The sequence below is a fragment of the Phyllobates terribilis genome, unplaced genomic scaffold (genome assembly GCF_046119375.1).
Source record: "Phyllobates terribilis strain yellow unplaced genomic scaffold, ASM4611937v1 Scaffold_2__4_contigs__length_985480577, whole genome shotgun sequence".
Classification (NCBI taxonomy): domain Eukaryota; kingdom Metazoa; phylum Chordata; class Amphibia; order Anura; family Dendrobatidae; genus Phyllobates; species Phyllobates terribilis.
In genome coordinates this window covers 700441937-700464061 of record NW_027362762.1, presented here as the reverse complement: position 1 = coordinate 700464061, position 22125 = coordinate 700441937, and the positions used below count along the sequence as shown (strand labels likewise).

Sequence of the window (22125 nt, the reverse complement as noted above, 5' to 3'; positions counted from 1 at the left end):
ACAATAGATGGAAATTATTGGCAATTATCAAGACACACTCAATAAAGGAGCGGTTCTGCAGGTGGGGACCACAGACCACATCTCAGTACCAATGCTTTCTGGCTGATGTTTTGGTCACTTTTGAATGTTGGTTGTGCTTTCATACTCGTGGTAGCATGAGACGGACTCTACAACCCACAGAAGTTGCTCAGGTAGTGCAGCTCATCCAGGATGGCACATCCATGTGCTCTTCACAGATGAAAGCAGGGTCACACTGAGCACATGTGACAGAGTCTGGAGACGCCGTGGAGAGCGATCTGCTGCCTGCAACATCCTTCAGCATGAGCGGTTTGGAATTGGGTCAGTAATGGTGTGGGGTGGCATTTCTTTGGAGGGCCGCACAGCCCTCCATGTGCTCGCCAGAGGTAGCCTGACTGCCATTAGGTGCCGAGATGAGATCCTCAGACCCCTTGTGAGACCATATGCTGGTGCGGTTGGCCCTGGGTTCCTCCTAATGCAGGACAATGCCAGACCTCATGTGGCTGGAGTGTGTCAGCAGTTCCTGCAAGATGAGGGCATTGAAGCTATGGACTGACCCGCCCGTTCCCCAGACCTGAATCCGATTGAGCACATCTGGGACATCATGTCTCGCTCCATCCACCAATGTCACGTTGCACCACAGACTGTCTGGGAGGAGGTCCCACAGGAGACCATCCGCAACCTCATCAGGAGCATGCCCAGGCGTTGTAGGGAGGTCATACTGGCACGTGGAGGCCACACACAATACTGAGCCTCATTTTGGCTTGTTTTAAGGACATTATATCAAAGTTGGATCAGCCTGTACTGTGTTTTTCGATCAGTTGATTTATTCCACATGTAGGAAAACTACAACAAGAACTGAACTGATCGAATACACGTGAGTGCCGGGATTTCTTCATTTTATTTGTAATCTCTCCACGTGCACCACTACTACTAACGAGGACTACGGAGTGCCGACTATTTCTTTGTACTTGTAGTGTGTTTTTCCACTTTAATTTTGGGGGTGACTCCAAATCCAGGCCTCCATTGGTTAATAAATTTGATTTCCATTGATGATTTTTGTGTGATTTTGTTGCCAGCACATTCAACTTTGTACAGAACAAAGTATTCAATGAGAATATTTAATTCATTCAGATCTAGGATGTGTTATTTCAGTGTTCCCTTTATTTTTTTGAGCAGTGTATATATGTTATGTAGAAGGAATGATTTAGTGTTGTCTGTGCATTTTGTGGCTATAAGTAAAGCAGACATGGCTGACTTTGCTCTATTGTGCATATTTATGTAGCGATATGTACAACCTTTCCTCACATTCAGTGGATACATCTGACGCTGGTCACATACATGTCCTTCGGCAGAAGATACTTGTTCTCTACTCTCGTAATTACTGTTAACAAAACGAGACCACATTCCAGTACATGAGAAATGTTGAGCAACTCTGAGAATGTGGCAACATCGCGTTCAGTTAATTTCTTTCTTCTCGGCGGGTGACTTTTAATTCTAACCTAAAGAAAAATGTAATTTTTGAACATGTTTCTCCTCTACAGGTAGACATGGCTATGACTGAGCAAACTCCATGTTTTCCAATGAGCAACCACACAAAGGAACGTGTTACCATGACCAAGATGACGCTGGAAAACTTCTACAGTAACCTCATTACCCAACATGAAGAACGAGAGCTAAGGTATTGGGGGATCCTATAAACATTGAGCTGAATCCACATATAATCCATGCAGAATACAAGATTCCATTAAAGGGGAAAGTGTCACGTGAACATTGGGCCCTACTCATTAAGGCTGGTGTTGTCCACATCAATCCTAATGAAGGGGTGCAGTGGCATAAGATGCGCCTAATTCATTAAGAGGCACGTACTGGAATACATTTCTGGTGTAATTATGCCACCAATATAGCGTAACTTTGGAAGAATTTTGCGGGTGGACATCGCCATGCCCTGTTCCATCCACATTGACACATCTGGCCAGGACTGGTGTGAAAATGCTAAATGTTGCAAAATTTTTGCGTAACAATCAAGCTGTTCAAAGATTTTGCAACTTTTCCAAGTGTTTCACCCCAGAAATTTGTTGAAGAATTGGAGCTATGGTGTTTGGTCTGCAGGCAGCATGTGATGATGAAGGAGGTGCTGAGCAGATCGATGTATAGGATATTGGAAAAGATTAATTGTACGTTGAGCTTTTTCTCTAAATCTTTTCTTTCTATGGTTAGGAGTCCAGTGGGCAGTCCTACTCAGTGATTGCTATCCTTTACTGCATGAGTGTCAATTACTTCCTAGGACTGCCCACTGGACTCCTGACCATAGAATGATATAACTAAAATACTATATAATTTCCCACAAAACTTTCTCAGTATGTGCAGTTTTTCCTGCACTATATAGTACTACCTATAGTTCAATGTTGCAGGTTTCCTTTTTAATACACATTGTAAATAAACATCAAAAAACTGTAAAACAAAACCATGTACATATTTGGTATGCATGTAATCAACCTGTACAATACAGTGAACATTTCATTCATGGTGATCAGTAAACGGCATAAGTAAAAATACGCAATTGTTTTTTCCCCCCAGCATTTAACTAATAAAAATCATCTCATGTGCTGGTGCTTACTTAAAAATAAAGGTATAGCTGTCATGGCCATATATGTGAGAAGGTGAAAAAACAAACATTTCACCAGTAAGAACATTAAAGGGCTGGTCCAATACTTATATTGTCCTCTAACTATCTATCTTTAGGCCCTATCCACTTTTGCATTATTAAAAAATAAGGTGAAGATGATGGAGACGTGAGTGCATCTTCAGTGGCCACTGCCAGAGTCACTGCTTTTGCAATGCCATCTCTTTCCCTGAAATGAATCGTCATCAGGGGGCGGTGATAGAAGTAGGGTGAGTGACAGCAGCACAGCTTCTATCACTGCCCTCAGGGGACGACGCTGGTATCACTCACCCTGCTTCTATCACTTCAAACTACGTGCCTAAATCTGGATAACAATACCACTGACAGCGCATGTTTGTACTATTTTATATGCCCCGTTCACACACTCCTGAAAAATCTAAAGATTTTGTAATGGAAGGTTTGCTCCTCGTTCATGTGCAGAATAGCAACCCCTGAAAATCCACAGTGGATTTACTGTTTGCAAAGGAATCTTTGCCATTCATAACATGTCTATCATTATCAAGCCCCTACTATGTAGATTTCTATGTGTGGTTAATCATCATGTGAAATCTGTGCGGCAGTTTTACACCACTTTTGCTTCTGGTTTTAGACAGAAGAGGCTGGAGAAAGTCATGGAAGAAGAAGGCCTCCGAGATGAAGAGGTAAAGGGAGCATTGTAGCTACAGTACTGAACTGAGTGAATTATAGATGACTGACTGTGAATGTAGTGACCTTATCTCATTAGTTAGGGGTGATAAAATCTGTATCTAAGAAACAGTGACTTGCATGTTAAAGGGATCTTCTCACCATTGTTGCTGCATTCAGCCTTATACATTATGCTGCCTGTCTCTGTGTTGATATCAAAGCTTTTGTCATTCTTGTTTCTTGTTTTTTTTTAAGCAGACCTATAAATCCAGTATTCAGACCTCATTTATAGGCAATCCCTGCTCTGTCGTCCACGTCTCTCTAGCATACATTGGGTAGATTAGCTGGAAGTATGGTGGAGATTGAAGTGGGTATGGCTACAGCATCAGACTACACAGGGTCTGTTTGTTGTCTGTTACCATGGAGATGCACCGATCTACATGGCAGCTCTACACACATAAAGGGTAGTACATTTTAGTCAAGACCATTTGCAGACTTGGCATCGTTTTATTGTATATGCAGTGAAACCACAACAAAAAAATATTTGTGAATTTAGACGTAGCTTTTAATCTTTTCGCGGTGAGGACAATTTTTTTTCTACACAGTTAATATACAGAAAATCTGAACTATATAGAGCAAAAATCATCTACCCCATACCCATTCTGAAAGAAAACACCTGAAAAGTTGTGAAAATGCCACCCAACACTCTACACTTATGGGCACCTGATGCAACTATGCATCAATCATAACATAGAGCGAGGGCTCTTGTGTATGGAGGAGTCGGGCTATAGCTGCCGGCAGAACTATTGTTCGATCAACACTTACCTATTGTGTGTAGGGGGGCTTTACCGAATCTTCTTTAACACTGCAAGATACACGTGTAATGACTGCTTATTGGCAAAATGCTTGCAGGTCAGAGGTTGTTTAATAGCCTGTTTACAGACAGACAACCTGTAACAGATTGTTTAGTGTGAATAGAATGCCATTGATCTCGGCTGCAAAGATAACTGTTTACTTAGGATGACGTGCCGCGAACAATGATATTTTGTGCAAAAAGTCATTTCTCTCAACAAACAAGCATTTTCCTGTGATCGGCAGCCTGTATAGGAAACTTTTGTAGGACACTCGTTCACGATGATTGTGCCGTGTAAATAAACCTTAAAGGAGTCAGTTTGATGTTCTGGGCTGACAAAGTACTGGCGCTCGGTGCACCCTTGGGGGAGCCAAACATTTAGGGGCAAAACAAGTATATGGGAAGGTGGACTTATCTTCTCCCTCACCCTCACCCTCTTATTTGACAGCCCGCCCTGGCCTCATTAAGAAAGAGAAGGGCTGAGATAGGTGGAAAACACGTAGGTGGGAAGGAGCACTTAAATGCTTGGCCACACCAAGGGTGCCCTGAACGCCTGTACTTGGTTTGAACAGTCATTCTGGGCTGTCAGAGTTCCTATAACCCCTTCACGACCTTTGACATATGTATGGGTTTTCATGACAGCCGGGGGATGGCAGAGGATCCCTGTGCCTTTTATTGTGAATCTCCTGTGAACGCCAGCTTCTGGTTGGCGTTCATAGGAGATGGTGATTTTTGCTATACATGGCTGCACTGCTATGTGTAACACAGGTGATCAAATAATTGCCGCTTCAAGTCTCCTAAGGGAACTATTGAAGACGCACAAATGTTATTTTTACTTTTTAATATGGGAAAAACACAAGCCCTTATACGGCTATATTGACCAAAAAATAAAAAGTTATGGTTCTGGGAACAAGGGGAGGAAAAAAATGGAAAATTGCAAGGTCATGCAGGGGTTAAAGGTATATAATATGCACAGTCAGCTGATGGGGTGATTAGCTGAGCAGCTGCTTATCTTCTCACCTCCTTAGCAGGAGCGCATGCATTGTCATTGGTAAGAGGTGACCACATGGGCACCTATATAATGGATAGCGATCTGGGCGCTGTGTATTCGGTGCCTCCCCAGCTGTTATGGCGCCTACTTTCCCAACAGCTGCAGACCAGATATCTCTATATACACAAAGCAGATTTACTTGTTGCTGCCGCACCTTTCCAAAGAGTATGAGGAAATCCACAGTCTGCTATGCAAAGCTGCTGTTACTTCCTCTACTCCCAGGAGCATTTTATTTGCAGCCACTCACAAATGCTAATTTTCAATCTGTAACCTCCTCATTTTCAAGATCGGCGGTAATCCTAGGGGTTGGACCCCCCACTGATGATAAAGTAACTCTAGGCTATGCTATTTTATCACTTTATGACAAACAAAGAACCCCCATTATTATTCTTACTGTAAATTAAACATTGACAACTCTTCAGATTGCCCAGTACATTACATGGCTACAGCGTAGAATTAAAATGATTCAGACTGATTACAATTTGCCTGCTAGATGTTTCCATTAATAATGATAAAACTGTTATACCCATTTGCATAGGGTCAGTACATTTGCCATTGACATGGAAGACAAAAGGTAGAAACAATCTGTTCTAAAATTCCATGTAAGGTTGTAATGTTATCAGATCTGTGTCGTCCCTGTAAATCAGGGGTCTTAAACTCGGCCAGGTAAATGGGAAGCACATAATGTAGATACCGCTTTCCCAGTGTACAGCGGTATCCAAGGGGTTTAGTGGCCACGATCGGCGGTAATATCGATCGTGATCGTTGCAGCCGGGGATCAGCTATGATCATGGTGCCAGAACTGCTTGCGAGCGGACACCATCATGATGCCGTACATGAAAATCCTCTCCTGTTGCGCCATACATGTACGGTGGATGGCAGGAAGGATAAAAAAACAAACAAGAAATGTCGTTAAGGGGCGCCAGCGCGTTCCTCTTTCAGCCTATCAGCTGTCCCGAGGATGTTTCAAGAGCTCTGGCCGTGGATGACAGATTCAGGGGTTACATGGGGCCCATGGGCCGTGTGTTTGAGACGCCTGCTGTAAATGGTTGAATATACTGTAACTAGGAATTTTATTTCTCCATAAAATCCTATTTTAAATATCCAATTTAGCATCCCTTTTTACACTGCTTTTTACAGCTCGCTGCTGGTTGTAATACTTCCATCCAGACACAGATTTAGAAGAACATTGTGTTCACAATTAACATGCCTGGAGAGCAATCCTAGGAATTCTAATTATTAGAGAAGAAATGGGACAATCTTCTCCCCAGAAATTACCTTGAAAAGTCAGAATGTGTTCATTGGCACAAAGCTTCTTACATGTTTGTTAATAGTTTATTCAGTATCAGATATCCAAGTACGGACAGATGCACAGCGCCATGTCTTCGCTTTGTGCATGAGCTATATAGTCAGTGGCAATAACTCCACTGCATCCCGGATATGTTCACACATGGCAGACATGGTGCAGATTTTCCAGGTGAAAAATCAGCAGTGTAATACAGTAGCAAAATGGATGAGATATTACCAAATCAACACGCTGCATAAAAAATCAAAATGAATATTGACCTGCGGTGCCGACCTAAAACGGAACCTGTATGGAAGAGAAGCATGGCTGTGCAGGGACTTGCCCCCCAATAAAAATGAGAGAAATCTAATGTGCAAGTTAGGACTCCTTCAGACGTCATCGGTTCAATCTTGGATCACAATGCACGGACTGGCCGCGTGTCACCCGACCCCAAGCGTGACAGTTTCATATATTTCTATGAGGCTATCATGCATTGCCATCCGAGATGAGAACGATGATCATAGATTTCTGAAGGAGCCTTAAGTGTGAGAAATCTGGCATAGAAACCATATGCAAATCAGACTGGAAGTGCTCTGGGGGCGTGTCAAAGCAATTTGTAGAAACAAGTGGGGGCTTTTTCCTAGAAACTGTAGAAATTGGTAAACGCTAAGGTTATATCTACTATATAATTGTCTTATCCCGTCTGTCTGTCCTGGAAATCCCGCGTCACTCATTGGTCCGGCAGCGGCCAATCAGCGCCGCAGGATTTCTGAAAAAAGATGGCGGCCGTTAGCGGCTCATCTGCGGGGCGGAGCTCAGCGGCGATGCAGCCGGGAGATGAGCGCCGCGAGGCGCTCCTCTCCCGGCCGGCAACAGCAGAAGGACCTCGACCGTCGGACCCATCTGCGGGACAGAGATGCAGCCGGGAGATGAGCGGCGCGAGGCGCTCATCTCCCGGCCGGTAGCAGCGGAAGGACCGCCGGCGTCGCTGACCTTCATGCGGAAGGGAGGACCAGGGAGTGGCGCTGCGGGTCGGGATACTTCTGCTGCGAGCGCCCGCTCATGTCCCGGGTTCTCGCAGCGGAAGTACCCGCACAGGCAGCGCCGCTCCCCGGTCCTCACCAAGACGATTCGATGATTGGTCGCGGTCTTCGGACCGACCAATCACTGATCTTACCGCAAAAGTTAAACACTACTGTGCTGATTGGTCGCGGATGCTGCCCGCGACCAATCACCGATTTGGGCGCCACATTTAAATAGCGTCCGCGACCAATCAGCACAGCAGTGTTTAAATGTGGAGCCAAGATCGGTGATTGGTCGCGGCCGATATTTAAATTTGGCGCCCAAATCGGTGATTGGTCGCGGGCAGCATCCGCGACTCATCAGCACAGTAGTGTTTAACTTTTGCGGTAAGATCAGTGATTGGTCGCGGGCCAAGACCGCGACCAATCACCGATTTGGGCGCCAAATTTAAACACCGCTGTACTGATTGGTCGCGGACGCTATTTAAATGTGACGCCAAAATTGGTGATTGGTCGCTGGTCGCTGCCCATCAGCGATTTTCAACACAAATGTCCGGACCTTTGTAACACCATGCGGCTACTGTCGGGAGATCAGCGGCTAGGGTGTCAAGGGAGGACCGGGGAGCGGCGCTGCGGGTCGGGATACTTCTGCTGCAAGCAGTCGCTCATCTCCCGGCTACTCGCAGCGGAAGTAGCCGCAGCGGCGCTCCCCGGTCCTCACTAATACGATTCCGCTCCCCGGTCCTCACCAATACGATTCGCTGGTTGGTCGCGCTCTCCGCACGCGACCAATCAGTGATCTTGGCGCTAAAGTTAAGCACCGCTCTGCTGATTGGTCGCGGCCGCTGCCCGCGACCAATCACCGATTTGGGCGCCACATTTAAATAGCGGCCGCAACCAATCACCGATCTTGCCGCCACATTTAAACACTGCTGTGCTGATTGGTCGCGGACGCCAGACGCATACATATTCTATAATACCCGATGCGTTAGAATCGGGCCACCATCTAATATATATATATATATATTATAATCTCTTACTTCTTCTGGGCTACAAGCAGCAGCAGCTAGGATAAACTGTTTTGCATGCAGTCAGTAGATCTAGGAAATTATTCATTAGGACCTTCAAACGCGAGCGCGAGCTAACATATATATGTATATTTTCATTGCATGTAAATCTAGAAAAAGATGAGACGGTCAGCACATGCACGGAAAGAAACAGAGTTTCTACGACTGAAAAGAACACGTTTGGGATTAGAGGATTTTGAGTCCTTGAAAGTGATAGGAAGAGGAGCTTTTGGGGAGGTAAGACCAAATGCATTATTAATATATGCACCCATAATCAAGTGATCAAACCCATAAATCTATGAGAAGAGAGAAAATAAAGGGGAATCCAAAATCTATTCAAGTGCCTTTTTTTTTTTTTATATATATTTTTTTGTAGGTCAGACTGGTTCAGAAGAAAGACACTGGTCATGTCTATGCAATGAAGATTTTGAGGAAATCTGATATGCTGGAGAAGGAACAGGTAAGCCGATGCTTCGTGTGTATGTAATGTCTTGAATTTGTTGAATTGGAATCTCATCTGATCCGCTCATCTCCACTCATGAATGTCAGTCCATCTGACTGCTGAACCCATAGGGGTGCCTTAGGCCACAGCACCATTGACTGTACTTATTAGCAAATGCAGATATTGATTTTCAAATGTGACCTAGTGGATGACCCCACCACGGACCTCCTCTATAATGTTTACATCTCCTCTTGGACACATGGACAGGCATTGTCTTTTGTGGGTCTGTTCTTTTTAAAGGGGTTTTCCACAAAGTGGTAAACCCTTTCATAAAGATGCCCGAGTCCCCCAAGTTAAAGAAGAAATTCTTGTCCTCACTGAAAGTGACAGATGTGCTGGAAGCTAAGAGGAAGTGGTGAAAAGGGCGTAGCAGTGTAATATACCATGACATAACCGTCTGTTCCACAATTCACAACCGTTTATCTTTTCATTATGTAAAATGCAACTTCGCTTAGGAAAAAACTTTGGTCGCAGCACTTAGATTTAGGGCGATTCTTCTGCCCTATGCATTGCTGTGTGTGTGTGTGTGTGTGTGTGTGTGTGTGTGTGTGTGTGTATGTGTATATATTAATATTATATATTATTTTACTTTTTTTTAAAGGGAATTTGTCACCAGGTTTTTGCTTCCCTATCTAAGATCAGCATAATGTAGAAACAGAGACCATGATCCCAGCAATGTTTCACATGCTGGGCTTATTGCCACAGTTTTGATGAAATTACTGCTTGATCTTCTGCAGATCTACCAGTTCTGATCTCTGTATAACCCCACCCACACCAGTGATTGGCAGATGTCTGTGTACGCTGTGCATAGACAGAAAACTGCCAGTCAATAGTGGTGGTGTCGTTATACAGAGCTCATGAATATGGAGGACTATATGGCATCAAGTTTACTAGTCCTCTAATGATAATCTCCTGCTGATTAAAACAGAAAGGAGCCCAGTAAGTGACACATTGCTGGAATCAGGCTCTCTTGTCTCTATGATATGCTGCTCTCAGGTTAGGTGGCAAAAACCTAGGGACAGATACCCTTTACAGTCATATGACAGCAGCATATAAAGGAAACTGGCAGGGGGTCACATCATTCTATGCACCCATTGGCAAACCTGTGACTTGATCGTGGTGCACTGATGGGTTGTCATGATGGCCAAGGGTCTGCTGAAACCCCGGTGCCTGTCATGACAGCACTCCTGTGAAAGCCATGATTTTTGCTATATACAACAATACTGTGGCATTGCTGTATATAGCACAAGCGATTGAATGATCGCAGGTTCATTTCCCCTTAAGGGACTAGCAAATACAGTGAAAAGTGTATTAAAAAAAATCACCCACTTTTCCCCCATTAAATATTAAGAAATTAAAAAAATAGACATATTTGGTATCACTGCTTTTGGAAAAGTCTACTCTATCAAAATATGAAATAAATTAATCCACTCAGTAGTGAAAAAAAATATCAAAATGCCAGAATTGCATTCTTTTTGACTTCCGCAACAACACACAAAAATTTTCTTTTATCACCTTAAGGCAATGTGCGCACGTTCAGGATTTGAAGCAGAAATTTCTGCCGTGTTTCTGCAAGTCCTTGGCAGGAAAAAAGCTGCGGAAAAAACGTGCAGTTTTGATGTGTTTTTTGATGCGTTTTTTTTTAAGTGTTTTTGGATTACCTTCAGAACTGGGGTGAGTATATTGGTTAATTTAAATGATTAAAGAATGTGTCTGTTGTATTTCAAATAAAGTGTTTGCTTTGTGTCTGTGTTTATTTAACTCTTTACATTAATTAGGTTTGGTGATGAAAGGGTCTGATTGACACCTTGTCATCACCAAACAAGAGCTTCTAATTTTCTGGTTAGCCGCTACGTCACCACGAACAGCAACAAGCCGCGCCTCCCCGGCATCTCGGAGTCAGCAGATTACAGTGGGAGACATCTCCGGACAGGTGAGTATAAGGATTTTATTATTTTATTCTTATTTTTACACAGTGACACTACGGGAGTGGACTACTACTCCCAGCATTGTCTCTTGCTCGTGCTGATCACAGCGCGAGCAAGAGACAATGGTGAGGGCAGCGTGCAGCACCCGGCGCTGGGAACAGTTATCCGTGTGTGTTCAGCTTGAGACATTTTGTGAACCGTGCATCCGGAAAAAAACGGGCATGTCAGAGTGTGGAGCACACAGACCGTGGAGACACACTGAGATGTGCGCAGACCCATAGATTTGAATGTGTCTGTGTGTGTCAGTGTCTCCAGTACGTGTGGAAACTGTCACTACTTGTACCGGACACACTGATGTGTGAAAGAGCCCTAAGTAAAACAAAAACTATACATGTTTGGTAACCCCGTAAAAGTGCTGACCTGGAGAATCCTATTACCAGGTAATTTTTACCACAAAATGAACGCTGTAAATAAAAACAAAAACAATTGTGGACTTGCGATTTCATTTATTTTTTACCCACTATTTTGCCACTCTTGGATTTTTTTTTTTGGTCATTCAAAAGTACAACTCGTCCCACAAAACAAGCCCTCAAATGACTGGTGGCGGAAAAATAAAAAAGTTTGGGTCTTGGAATAAGTGGAGGAAAAAATGAAAGCTCAAAAAAATGGGAAATCGCCAAAGTCAGGAAGGGGTTAATGATTTATCTGCCCCTTTTGTAGGCAAGATTTTGGCAGATCTCTTTTTATCTTACTTATATACCACCAGCATATTCCCAGAACTTAATAAAGCTTGTCACCATTCACACAAGTCTTTTCGCTAGCATTACAATCTAGCTTACCCATCTTAAACATACAGTTGTGCTCAAAAGTTTACATACCTTTACATACCTGAGCAGAATTTTTCCTTTCTTGGCCTTGTATCAGAGAATATGAATGATAACAAAAAAACTTTTTCTCCACTCATGGTTATTGGTTGGGTGAATCCATTTATTGTCAAACTACTGTGTTTTCTCTTTTTAAATCTTAATGACAACAAAAACATCCAAATGACCCTGAGTGTGTTTCTGGGATCCAGACAGACTCTTGAATCCTTCATCCAGCCACTGACGTTTCTGGATTTTGAGTCATGGGGAAAGCAAAAGAATTGTCAAGGGATCTACGGGAAAAGTTATTTGAAGTGTATAACACAGGCAAGGGATACAAAAAAAATATCCAAGGAATTGATAATGCCAGTCAGCAGTGTTCAAACTGTGATTATCAAATGGAAAATCAGGGGCTCTGTAAAAACCAAACCACGGTCAGTTAGACCAACAAAAATTTCGGCCACAACTGCCAGGAAAACTGTTTGGGATGCAAAGAAAAACCCACAAATAACATCAGCTGAAATTCAGGACTCTCTGAAAACTAGCGGTGTGGCTGTTTCAAGATGCGAAATAAGGAGGCACTTGAAGAAAAATGGGCTGCTTAGTCGAGTCGCCAGAAAAAAGCCATTACTGCGCAAATGCCACAAAGTATCTCGCCTACAATACGCCAAACAGCACAGAGACAAGCCTCAAAACTTCTGGAACAAGGTAATTTTGGAGTGATGAGACCAAAATGGAACTTTTTGGCCACAACCATAAACCTTACAATTAGAGACAGGTCGACAAGGTCTATGATGAAAGGAACACCATTCCTACAGTAAAGCACGGAGGTGGATTGCTGATGTTTTGGGGATTTGTGAGCTACAAAGGCACAGGAAACTTGGTAAAAGTTGAAGGAAAGATGAATGCAGCACGTTATCAGCAAATACTGGAGGCAAATTTGCACTCATCAGCCCGGAAGCTGCGCATGGGACGTACTTGGATTTTCCAACATGACAACGTTCCAAAACACAAGGCCAAGTCGACCTGTCATTGGCTACAGCAGAACAAAGTGAAGGTTCTGGAGTGGCCATCTCAGTCTCCTGACCTCAATATCATATTGAGCCACTCTGGGGAGATCTCTAGTGCGCAGTTCATTCTAGACAGCCCAGGAATTTAAAGGAACTGGAGGCTTTTTGCCAAGCAGAATGGACAGCTTTACCATCTGAGAAAATAAAGAGCCTCATCCACTACTACCACAAAAGACTTCAAGCTGTCATTGATGTTGGAGGGGGCAATACACGGTAAGAACTGGGGTATGTGAACTTTTGATCAGGGTCATTTGGATGTTTTTGGTTGTCATTAAGATTTAAAAAGAGAAAACACAGTAGTTTGACAATAAATGGCTTCACCCAACCAATAACCATGAGTGGAGAAAATGTTTTTTTATCATTCATATTCTCTGAAACAAGGCCAAGAAAGCAAAAATACTGCCGGGGTATGTAAACCTTTGAGCACAACTGTACATAGAGGAGACCAATTTCCTAAAAAGCCAAGTAGCCAAACTGTAAGGCTTTGTAGTGTGAGAGGAAACCTAAGAAAACAGGAAAACCACACAAATACAGCGGGCGCACAAACTCCTTGCAAATGTTCCGTCATCAGTTTCGATCCCAGGACCAGAGTGCTGCAAGGCCACAGTGCTGATCACTGAGCCGCCACTATGCTGATCACTGAGCCATCACACTGCCTGCCTCGATGGAAATCATTCTGTAGTTGGGGACAGAACCGGAAGAATTGTGTTAATGGATTTCATGGAGTCCGTTATGTAGCTGCCATGAAGAGCACTTTATATGTCTTATAGGCAATATCAAAAACTATTACATGAGACCATTCATTTCACCTATATGAGAATCCTTTATTCAAAGCACAAAAAATCTTTGTTAAAACAAAAATACCCTGAACCGGTGTGCAGATACACTCAAATTTTGTTTCAAGGAAAAAGTGATTAATGTCGGAAACATAAAGCATTTTCTACGCTATGCTGACATTTGATTTTTAGCTTCTGTTTCAAACTGAAGCCACCGAACTCTGGTGGATCCTCCTGTCTATTAATGGTCTCTGTGGTTCTGCTGAGGTGTCACTTATTGCCGAAAAAATAGCACGCACACCATCTAGTATGACTGCATATGTGACTAGGATGGAAATAGAAGCTTGGTCTGTTATTGCTATTCATATACTAGGAAAAGCACCTAATATGCCGTGACTGTGACACATACCTGACAGTTGCAGCCATCACCCGTAGACTATACTGTATAAGGGAATTTGAACTTTTCATCGCTTATCTGTAAGTAGGATGCAGCCCCTATAGCTTACGTGTGATAGATGCCACTGTCGGATATCTGTCACTGGTATTTGACACCTATCGACTATAATGTCATAATTTGCGGTATCATATAAGATGGTATATGTTTAACTGATGTATCTTGAAAATCTCATGGCGCATGTGTGGAACGGATGTCATACCGTGGTGTATGAACCTATACTGGCCAGACGGAGGCTAGAAGGGCAGTAACCGATGAAGCCCTATAGACCTATTCAGTGTGAACATCCAAAGCTTTCCCAGGCTGCTTAGTCAGTATGCGTTTGTTGAAGGGATTGTCCAATCACACTATATTGTTGGGCCAATAGGATGTATCATCAATATGAGATCAGTGTTGGTCCAACAATTGGTATCAGATGTTATTTGTTCCGGCCACTGGTTATAAACTCTTCGAGTAGAGTTGTACCCTACAGCTCTATTCTACTTGTAGCGTCATTGCAGGATACTGCTAAACATCTCCTGTTCTGCCTCTGTGCGGTATCCAGCAGCTGTGAATAGATAGATACATAATATTATCTATCTATCTATCACAGGGTGGTCCAAAAGTAGGTGGACAGAAACTGTAATACGGTTATGAAGGGGGAGATTTATCAAACACTAAATTGCAGCCGCCTGTCTGGATCATCCTCCAATAAACCATGAATTAGACGTGGACGATAAGCTTTCCACCCAATAGATTTCAGGATTCGCATGATAGAAGCTCGTGAAATTCCCAATTCGAAAGCTTCTCTCCTGGTGGACTTTTTTTGGACTCTGAACAAATGTTTCAGCAACAAGTTGTTTATTATCTTCTGTACAGACTGTTTTGGGTCGACCAGTTTTTGGAGCATTAAGGATTGAGCCAGTGGCATTGAATTTGTCGCGAATGCGGTAAATGGTTTGTCTCTTTGGGGCTTGAGTACCAAATGTTTCAACCCAATTTGCTCTAACGGTTTCAGCATTTTGAGATTTCCAATACTCTGTTAAAATCCATTTTCTTTGATCTGTATTTAAATTATGTGTTATCGGAATTATCTGAAAAGAAAACCGATTTGGGGGAGATCTATCTGTGAAAACTAGATCTGTGAAACTGGCTCAGTCGCCCTTAGCAACCAATCAGATTCCACCTTTCATTTTCCAAAGAGTCTGCGAGGAATGAAAAGTGGAATCTGATTGGTTGCTAAGGGCAACTGAGCCAGTTTCACTTTATGAAACAAGCCCTGTAAAGACCAGAAGGGGAATATGTCCTTGTTGTCCACAAGAGGATATGCTTCTGGCCAATGTTAATTTTAATCCTCCATAAAAGAAGCTCAACTGACAGTCTTTTTTCGGATGATCGCTGGGCATGGTTATACATTGCTTGTTTTTGTGTGCAAATTATTTATTTGATCATCGTCCCATGTTAAATGGACTGAAGAATTCCGCAAACAAATGAGCAACATATCTATCACATGCCTTAATAACACATCAGAAATGGTGATCATAGACAAGCCCATGTTGGAGCCGCTCATGTAGACTATTGAGAACGCTTTGATGTGCCTTTTTGGATTTCAGTGACTTGCATGACCCATAAATTCTATTTGCGATGTTGTGGACAATGACCTTGCCTGATGGAGAGATCTTCGCTTGTCTGGATATTCTTCAGAGATATTTCCTGATTTCCCGGATGAGCTGTTTTTGCGGTTAGCAGCTCTTGGGAGGAGTGTGGAGGTGCAGAGGACCGCCATAGTATTGGCAATGGCTTTGTAGCAGATTTCAAATGGTCTAGTCCAGCAGTTTACTTTGAGGGTCCAAAATACATTTTTGGTAACTACTCCACTCGTAGAAACCTTCAACTTGAAGTGCAGTTTAGATTCAACGTGTATATGAAACACTGGTAAAAAAGCATCAAAATACATATTCGTTCTACAACCTACCAGATTCTTATCCTTTTGATAACCGTATTTTTCAAAATGAATGTGTTCTACTTTTAGAAGTCAAGTTTTTGTTAGACATATTTGTAAGAACTTATGTTAGAAGTTAATCACTACCCTGACTGTCACTGTTTTTGCCATAAATGCTTAAAGAGTAACCATTTTTATTTCAGAAAATCAATAGTACACATGAAAATAACAAAGTTTGTAATGTAGCTCATTGAAGTATTCTGCTTCTTCCACCTCCAGGGCTGATCATTCACTTTCAAAATTCTCAATTCTTGGGTAAAATCTCTATTCCGTGAAGACCGATTTTCTCATTACTGAGATAGGAGATGGCAGTTGCAACTGATAAGATTCTATGTGGAAGAAGGAGGAGTTAAAGGCAGAGCTCCTCCCCCTCCCATCTCTCTAGAATCTTCGTAGTAGTAACTGTCGTCTCCTATATCAATAATGGAACAATCTGTCTTTACTGAATACAGATTTTACCCAAGAATTGAGAATTTTGAAAATGAATGAACAGTCCTGGCGGAGAAAGGAGCAAATTTCTGATAAGATGTATTACACAGTTTTTTAATTTTCATTTGCACTATAGATTTATGAAATTAAAATTAAAACGACAGTTACTCTTTAAGGATAATGCCCCCAAATATCCCCATATACCTTTTCTACCTTTCTGCTTCACTTCCTGACCCTGGCAGTAGCTCTGCAGCTACTACTACTTACTCAGAATTATCTGCTCCCTTCTGATTACATTTCCCATCATACCTTCTGCTGGTCTGCAAGCCAGCAGTGAGCACACCCCCTGATACTCCACCTACACCATTCCCACTACTACTTACAGTGTCACACACAGCATCAGCACAGTCTCCTCTACAAGACACTGTTACAGGGAATAGAAGTAATGCACAAAGCACCAGAACAGCAGCCCTGATGATAAAGATTATCCCAACTCCTCCTCACTGACGGATGGGGAAAGAATAGAAATGTATCTATAATATAAGGCGGGATGCGTGTCTCTGTCTGAAGCTTTTATGGACTGCGCATGCGTGACGCGTAGTCTGGCTCCAGAGAGAAGCACGCATCCAGCCGTTACAGGTAAGAGGAGTATATGGTGCCGGAGATCGCAGTATGCGTAGACACTGAACGCATACCGCGATCTCCGGTGCCATTCTTACATACTTACCTAACCGGGAGGAGTGTTGCCGCGGCGCCTCTCTTCGCTGGAGACCAGGGGCAGAGTGAAGGCGTCAGACCGGTGCGAGCGCATTGCGCTATCCGGTGCCGTTTTACTGAAGACACATTTACAGTGTGTCTTCAGCAAAATGGCGCCGGACAGCGCAGTGCTCCAGCGCCGCACTCCTCCCCCGGCCTCCGGCAGAAGAGGACGCAGCAGCGCTGGAGTACAGAGAAGAAAGGTGAGTATAACTGTTTATTTTTTTTGTATGTGTGTACAGTGTGAAAGGGATGAGGGGGCCACGCATACCAGGATTGGGGGGTGAGGGGTGCCACGCATACCAGGATTGGGGGGTGAGGGGTGCCACGCATACCAGGATTGGGGGGTGAGGGGTGCCACGCATACCAGGATTGGGGGGTGAGGGGTGCCACGCATACCAGGATTGGGGGGTGAGGGGACCATGCATACCAGGATTGAGGGTGAGGGGTGCCACGCATACCGGGATTGGGGATGAGGGGTGCCATGCATACAGGGATTGGGAATGAGGGATGGGATGCCATGCATACCAGGATGAGGGATACCATACACACCAGGATAGGGATGAGGGATGGGGTACCATGCATACTAGGATGAGGGATACCATACACACCAGGATAAGGATGAGGCGCCACGCATAACGGGATTGGGGGTGAGGGGTGCCACGCATACCGGGATTGGTAGTGAGGGATAGGGTGCCATGCATACCAGGATGAGGGATACCATACACACCAGGATAGGGATGAGGGGTGCCATGCATACCAGGATTGGGTGTGAGGGGTGCCACGCATACCAGGATTGGGGGTGAGGGGTGCCATTCATACCAGGATTGGGGGTGAGGGGTACCACGCATACCAGGATTGGATGGTGGGGACAGGATGGGGGCAGCACAAATACAAGGAGAGGGGCAGCACATACCAGCATGGGAGACCATATACCAATAAAAATACTCGCCACCCAGGCGTTGAACGGGTTCAATAGCTAGTACATAATATAGAGGGACTATAGCATGGTGTATATACACAATACACCAGGTATTGAGCAGTGTGTGTACATGTGTATATACACCCTGCTGTAAATATACAGATATAAGGGAGAGCTGTGTATGCAGTGTCAGCTCTGCTAAATGGAGCTCCGCCCATCTGTCCGTTTCCAGAGCAGAGAACTTGCTGAGATTTTAATGTGACATCAGATAAAGTTAGCTGATTCTAAACCAGAGATCATGTGACCCTGGGGAGTATCTCAGATTATTATTATTTATTATTATCATTATAGTGCCATTTTATTTCATGGCGCTTTACATGTGAAAGAGATATACATAGCAAAAACAATTACAATAATCTTGAACAAAAACAAGTCAGCGATACAGTAGGTGAGGGTAGAGCTGGTCATGCAGCGGTATGGTGGAACGAGGGTTAGTGCAGGTTGTATGCTTGTCGGAAGAGGTGGGTGTTCAGGTTCCTTTTGAAGGTTTCCATGATAGGCAAGAGCCTGATGTGTTGGGGTAGAGAGTTCCAGAGTAGGGGGGGTGCACGTGAAAAATCTTGTATGTGATTGTGGGAAGAGGAGATAAGAGGGGAGTGGAGAAGGAGATCTTGTGAGGATCGGAGGCTGCGTGCAGGTAAGTACCAGTAGACTAGGTCACAGATGTATGGAGGAAACAGGTTGTGGATGGCTTTGTATGCCAAGGTTAGGGTTTTCAACTGGAGTCTTTGGGTAATGGGGAGCCAGTGAAGAGATTGACAGAGGGAGAGGCCGAGGAATAGCGGGGGACAGGTGGATTAGTTGGGCAGCAGAGTTTAGGATAGATTGTAGGGGTGTTAGAGGGGAGGCCACAGAGCAGGAGGTTGCAGTAGTCAAGGCGTGAGATAACCGCGCTCACTAGTGTTCTTGCAGATTCGTGGTTGAGGAATGTGCGGATCCGGAAGATGTTTTTGAGTTGGAGTCAGCAGGAAGTGGAAAGGTGTTGGATATGTGGTTTGAAGGAGAGCTCAGAGTCCAGGGTTACCCCAAGGCATCAAGCTTGCGGGACTGGGGAGAGTGGGCAGCCATTGACTTTGATGGATAGGTGAGATGGTGGAAAGATGATGAATTCTGTTTTATCCATGTTAAGTTTTAGAAATCTAGCAGAGACGAAGGCTGAAATAGCGGACAGACATTGTGGGATTCTGGTGAGTAGGAAGGTGATATCGGGTCCAGAGGTCTGTGTGTCATCAGCATTGAGGTGATACTGAAAGCCGTGGGACTCTGAGCTGTTCCAGGCCAAAGGTATAGATGGAGAAGAGCAGGTGTCCTAGAACTGAAATTTGGGGGACACCGACAGATAGGGGCAAGATAAGGAGGTGGTGTGTGAGTGGGAGACACTGAATGTCCCGTCTGTTAGGTATGAAGCAATCCAAGATAGGGCCAAGTCTGTGATGCCAAGAGATGAGAGTCTGTAGTAAGAGGGAATGTTCTACCGTGTTGAAGGCAGATGACAGGTCCAGGAGGAGGAGGACAGAGTAGTGTCGCTTGGATTTGGTAGTTAGTATGTCAGTGGTGACTTTAGTCAGGGCAGGTTCAGTGGAATGGTGCAGTCAGAAGCCAGATTGTAAGCGGTCAAAGAGGGATTAGGAGAAGAGGTGGGAGGACAGTTCAAAATGGACGTGTTCTTCCAGTAGTTCTGAGGCATAGGGGAGAAATGATATGGGACTATAGCTAGTCAGAGAGGATGGGTCAAGGGGGGGCTTTTTGAGGATGGGTGTGATTGAAGCATGTTTGGTGCATGATGGGAAAATACCAGTTGTTAGTGACAGATTGCAGAGATGGTTTAGGGTTGGGATGAAGACTGTGGTACGGTTAGAGATGAGACAAGACTGGGTCAAGTTCACAGGTGGTGAGATGTGTTTTGGAGAGTAAAGAGGAAAGTTGGTCTTCCGTGATGGCGGAGAAGCTGGTTTTGGAGGAGGAGGGTTGAGTAGATATGAGGAGGGGCTGTGGCGACTTTAGGCAAAAGCTTTGTCTGACGGTGTCAATCTTCTGCTTAAGGTCTTAAGCTGAGATGAGAGGAGAGGGAGGAGGTGCTGGGGGACAGAGGAGAGAATCGAAAGTGTTGAATAGCTTTTGAGACAGGGAGGATATGAGAGATGAGAAGTATGTTTGCTTTGCTGCAGTGAGTGTGGACTTGAAAGTAGTGAGGGACTGTTTGAATGCGATGAAGTTCTCGTTGGAGTGGGACCTTTTCCATCTCCTCTCGGCAACCCTGGAAGCCTGTCTAAGTTCTTTAGTCAGGTTGATGTGCCAAGGTTGCCGGTCGATTGTGCGAGCTTTGGTATGTGTGATGGGGGCGACCAAATTGAGAGCTGCAGCTATTGTGGTGTTATTTAAAGCGGCAGCAGCATCAGCATTGTGTAAGGAACTTATGTCTGTAAGAGGAAGAAGGGATTCAGAGAGGGAGTGTACGTGAAGGTGTTTGAGATTTTTGCGAGGGTGTGCAAGTTTGTGAAGTGGGGATTGTGGACGAGGAGAGTAAAGAGAATGTAAGTAGGTTGTGGTTAGAAAGAGGGAGAGGTGAGTTAGAGAGGTTAGACAGGGAACAGAGGCCGGTGAAAATGAGGTCCATTGTGTGGCCCTCTATGAGTGGGTGTGGAAGACCATTGAGCAACGCCGATGGAGGAAGTGAGAGATAGAAGCTTCTGAGACAGATGAGTGAAAAGTGTCAATTGGGTTGTTGAAGTCACCCATGATGATAGTGGGGATGTCAGCGGAAAGGAAGTGAAGTAGCCAGGTGGTAAAGTGGTAGCTGGCCCTGGGGGGCAGTAAATGACAGCCAGTTGGAGATTGGAGGGGGAGTAGATGCGCACACAGTGCATCTCAAAAGAGGGGAGAGTAATGGAGGGCGGCAGTGGGATTTGGGTGAAGGCGAGGTTATCTGACAGGAGAAAACCAACTCCTCTGCCATGCTTGCCGCTGTGGCAGGGGGTGTGGGAAAGGTTGAATCCACCGTACGAAAGTGCAGCTGGAGAGTCTGTGTCAGAGGGGTTGAGCCAGGTTTCGGTGATGCCGAGGAAGGTAAGTTTGTTAGTAAGGAAAAGATCACGGATGTAGGAAAGCTTGTTGCAGACTGAGTGGGCATCCCATAGAGCTCCTGTTAGTGGGACTGTGGAATCGGGGGCTGGGTGAATGGCTATGAAGTTAGAAAGGTTGCAAAAGTTTGTGCTAGATCGTGGGTAGGAGGTAGAAATGATTTTGGGGATGTGGTGAGGGGGACCAGGATTTGGAGAGATATCGCCGGCAGTGAGGAGGAGCAGACAAAGTGTTAGCAGGTGGGAGCAGGATAGGACATGAGGTGGCTGACTGTGTTGGAGACACCAGATTAAATGTTGGGGAACACAGAAGATGAAGGGAGAGATGACCAGTTCCTTTTCTAGGTGTAGGGATTAGGGAGGTTAGTAATTAGTGGAGGACCATAGGGGATAGAGTGAAACAAACAGAAACATTGTTTACTTGGACTGGGTATCCAGTTTCCTTCTGTTCCCTTCAGGTTAAATGAAGGTCTAATTCTACGCTTCACATTAGCATACTTCTTTTTCTTACTTTGTCCGACACACTTGCGTGATACACTGGGCAGACTACGTCGGCAGCCTCCCTACGCACAATATACAGTACAGACCAAAAGTTTGGACACACCTCATTTAAAGATTTTTCTGTATTTTCATGACTATAAAAATTGTACATTCACACTGAAGGCATCAAAACTATGAATTAACACATGTGGAATTAT

The 22125-nt window shown here is 44.3% G+C and overlaps 1 protein-coding gene across 2 annotated transcripts in view; it reads left to right on the top strand.

Annotated features, from left to right (window-relative positions):
- LOC141225898 (serine/threonine-protein kinase 38) overlaps positions 1 to 22125 on the top strand; it is a 78577-nt gene that overhangs the window by 20934 nt on the left and 35518 nt on the right. For both annotated transcript variants that reach the window (XM_073667110.1, XM_073667111.1), the window contains 4 exons: positions 1563 to 1699; positions 3294 to 3345; positions 8721 to 8843; positions 8983 to 9066. In XM_073667110.1, the coding sequence (XP_073523211.1) occupies positions 1569 to 1699; positions 3294 to 3345; positions 8721 to 8843; positions 8983 to 9066 (390 nt within the window). In that variant the 5' untranslated portion in view covers positions 1563 to 1568. The remainder of the gene's footprint in view (positions 1 to 1562; positions 1700 to 3293; positions 3346 to 8720; positions 8844 to 8982; positions 9067 to 22125) is intronic.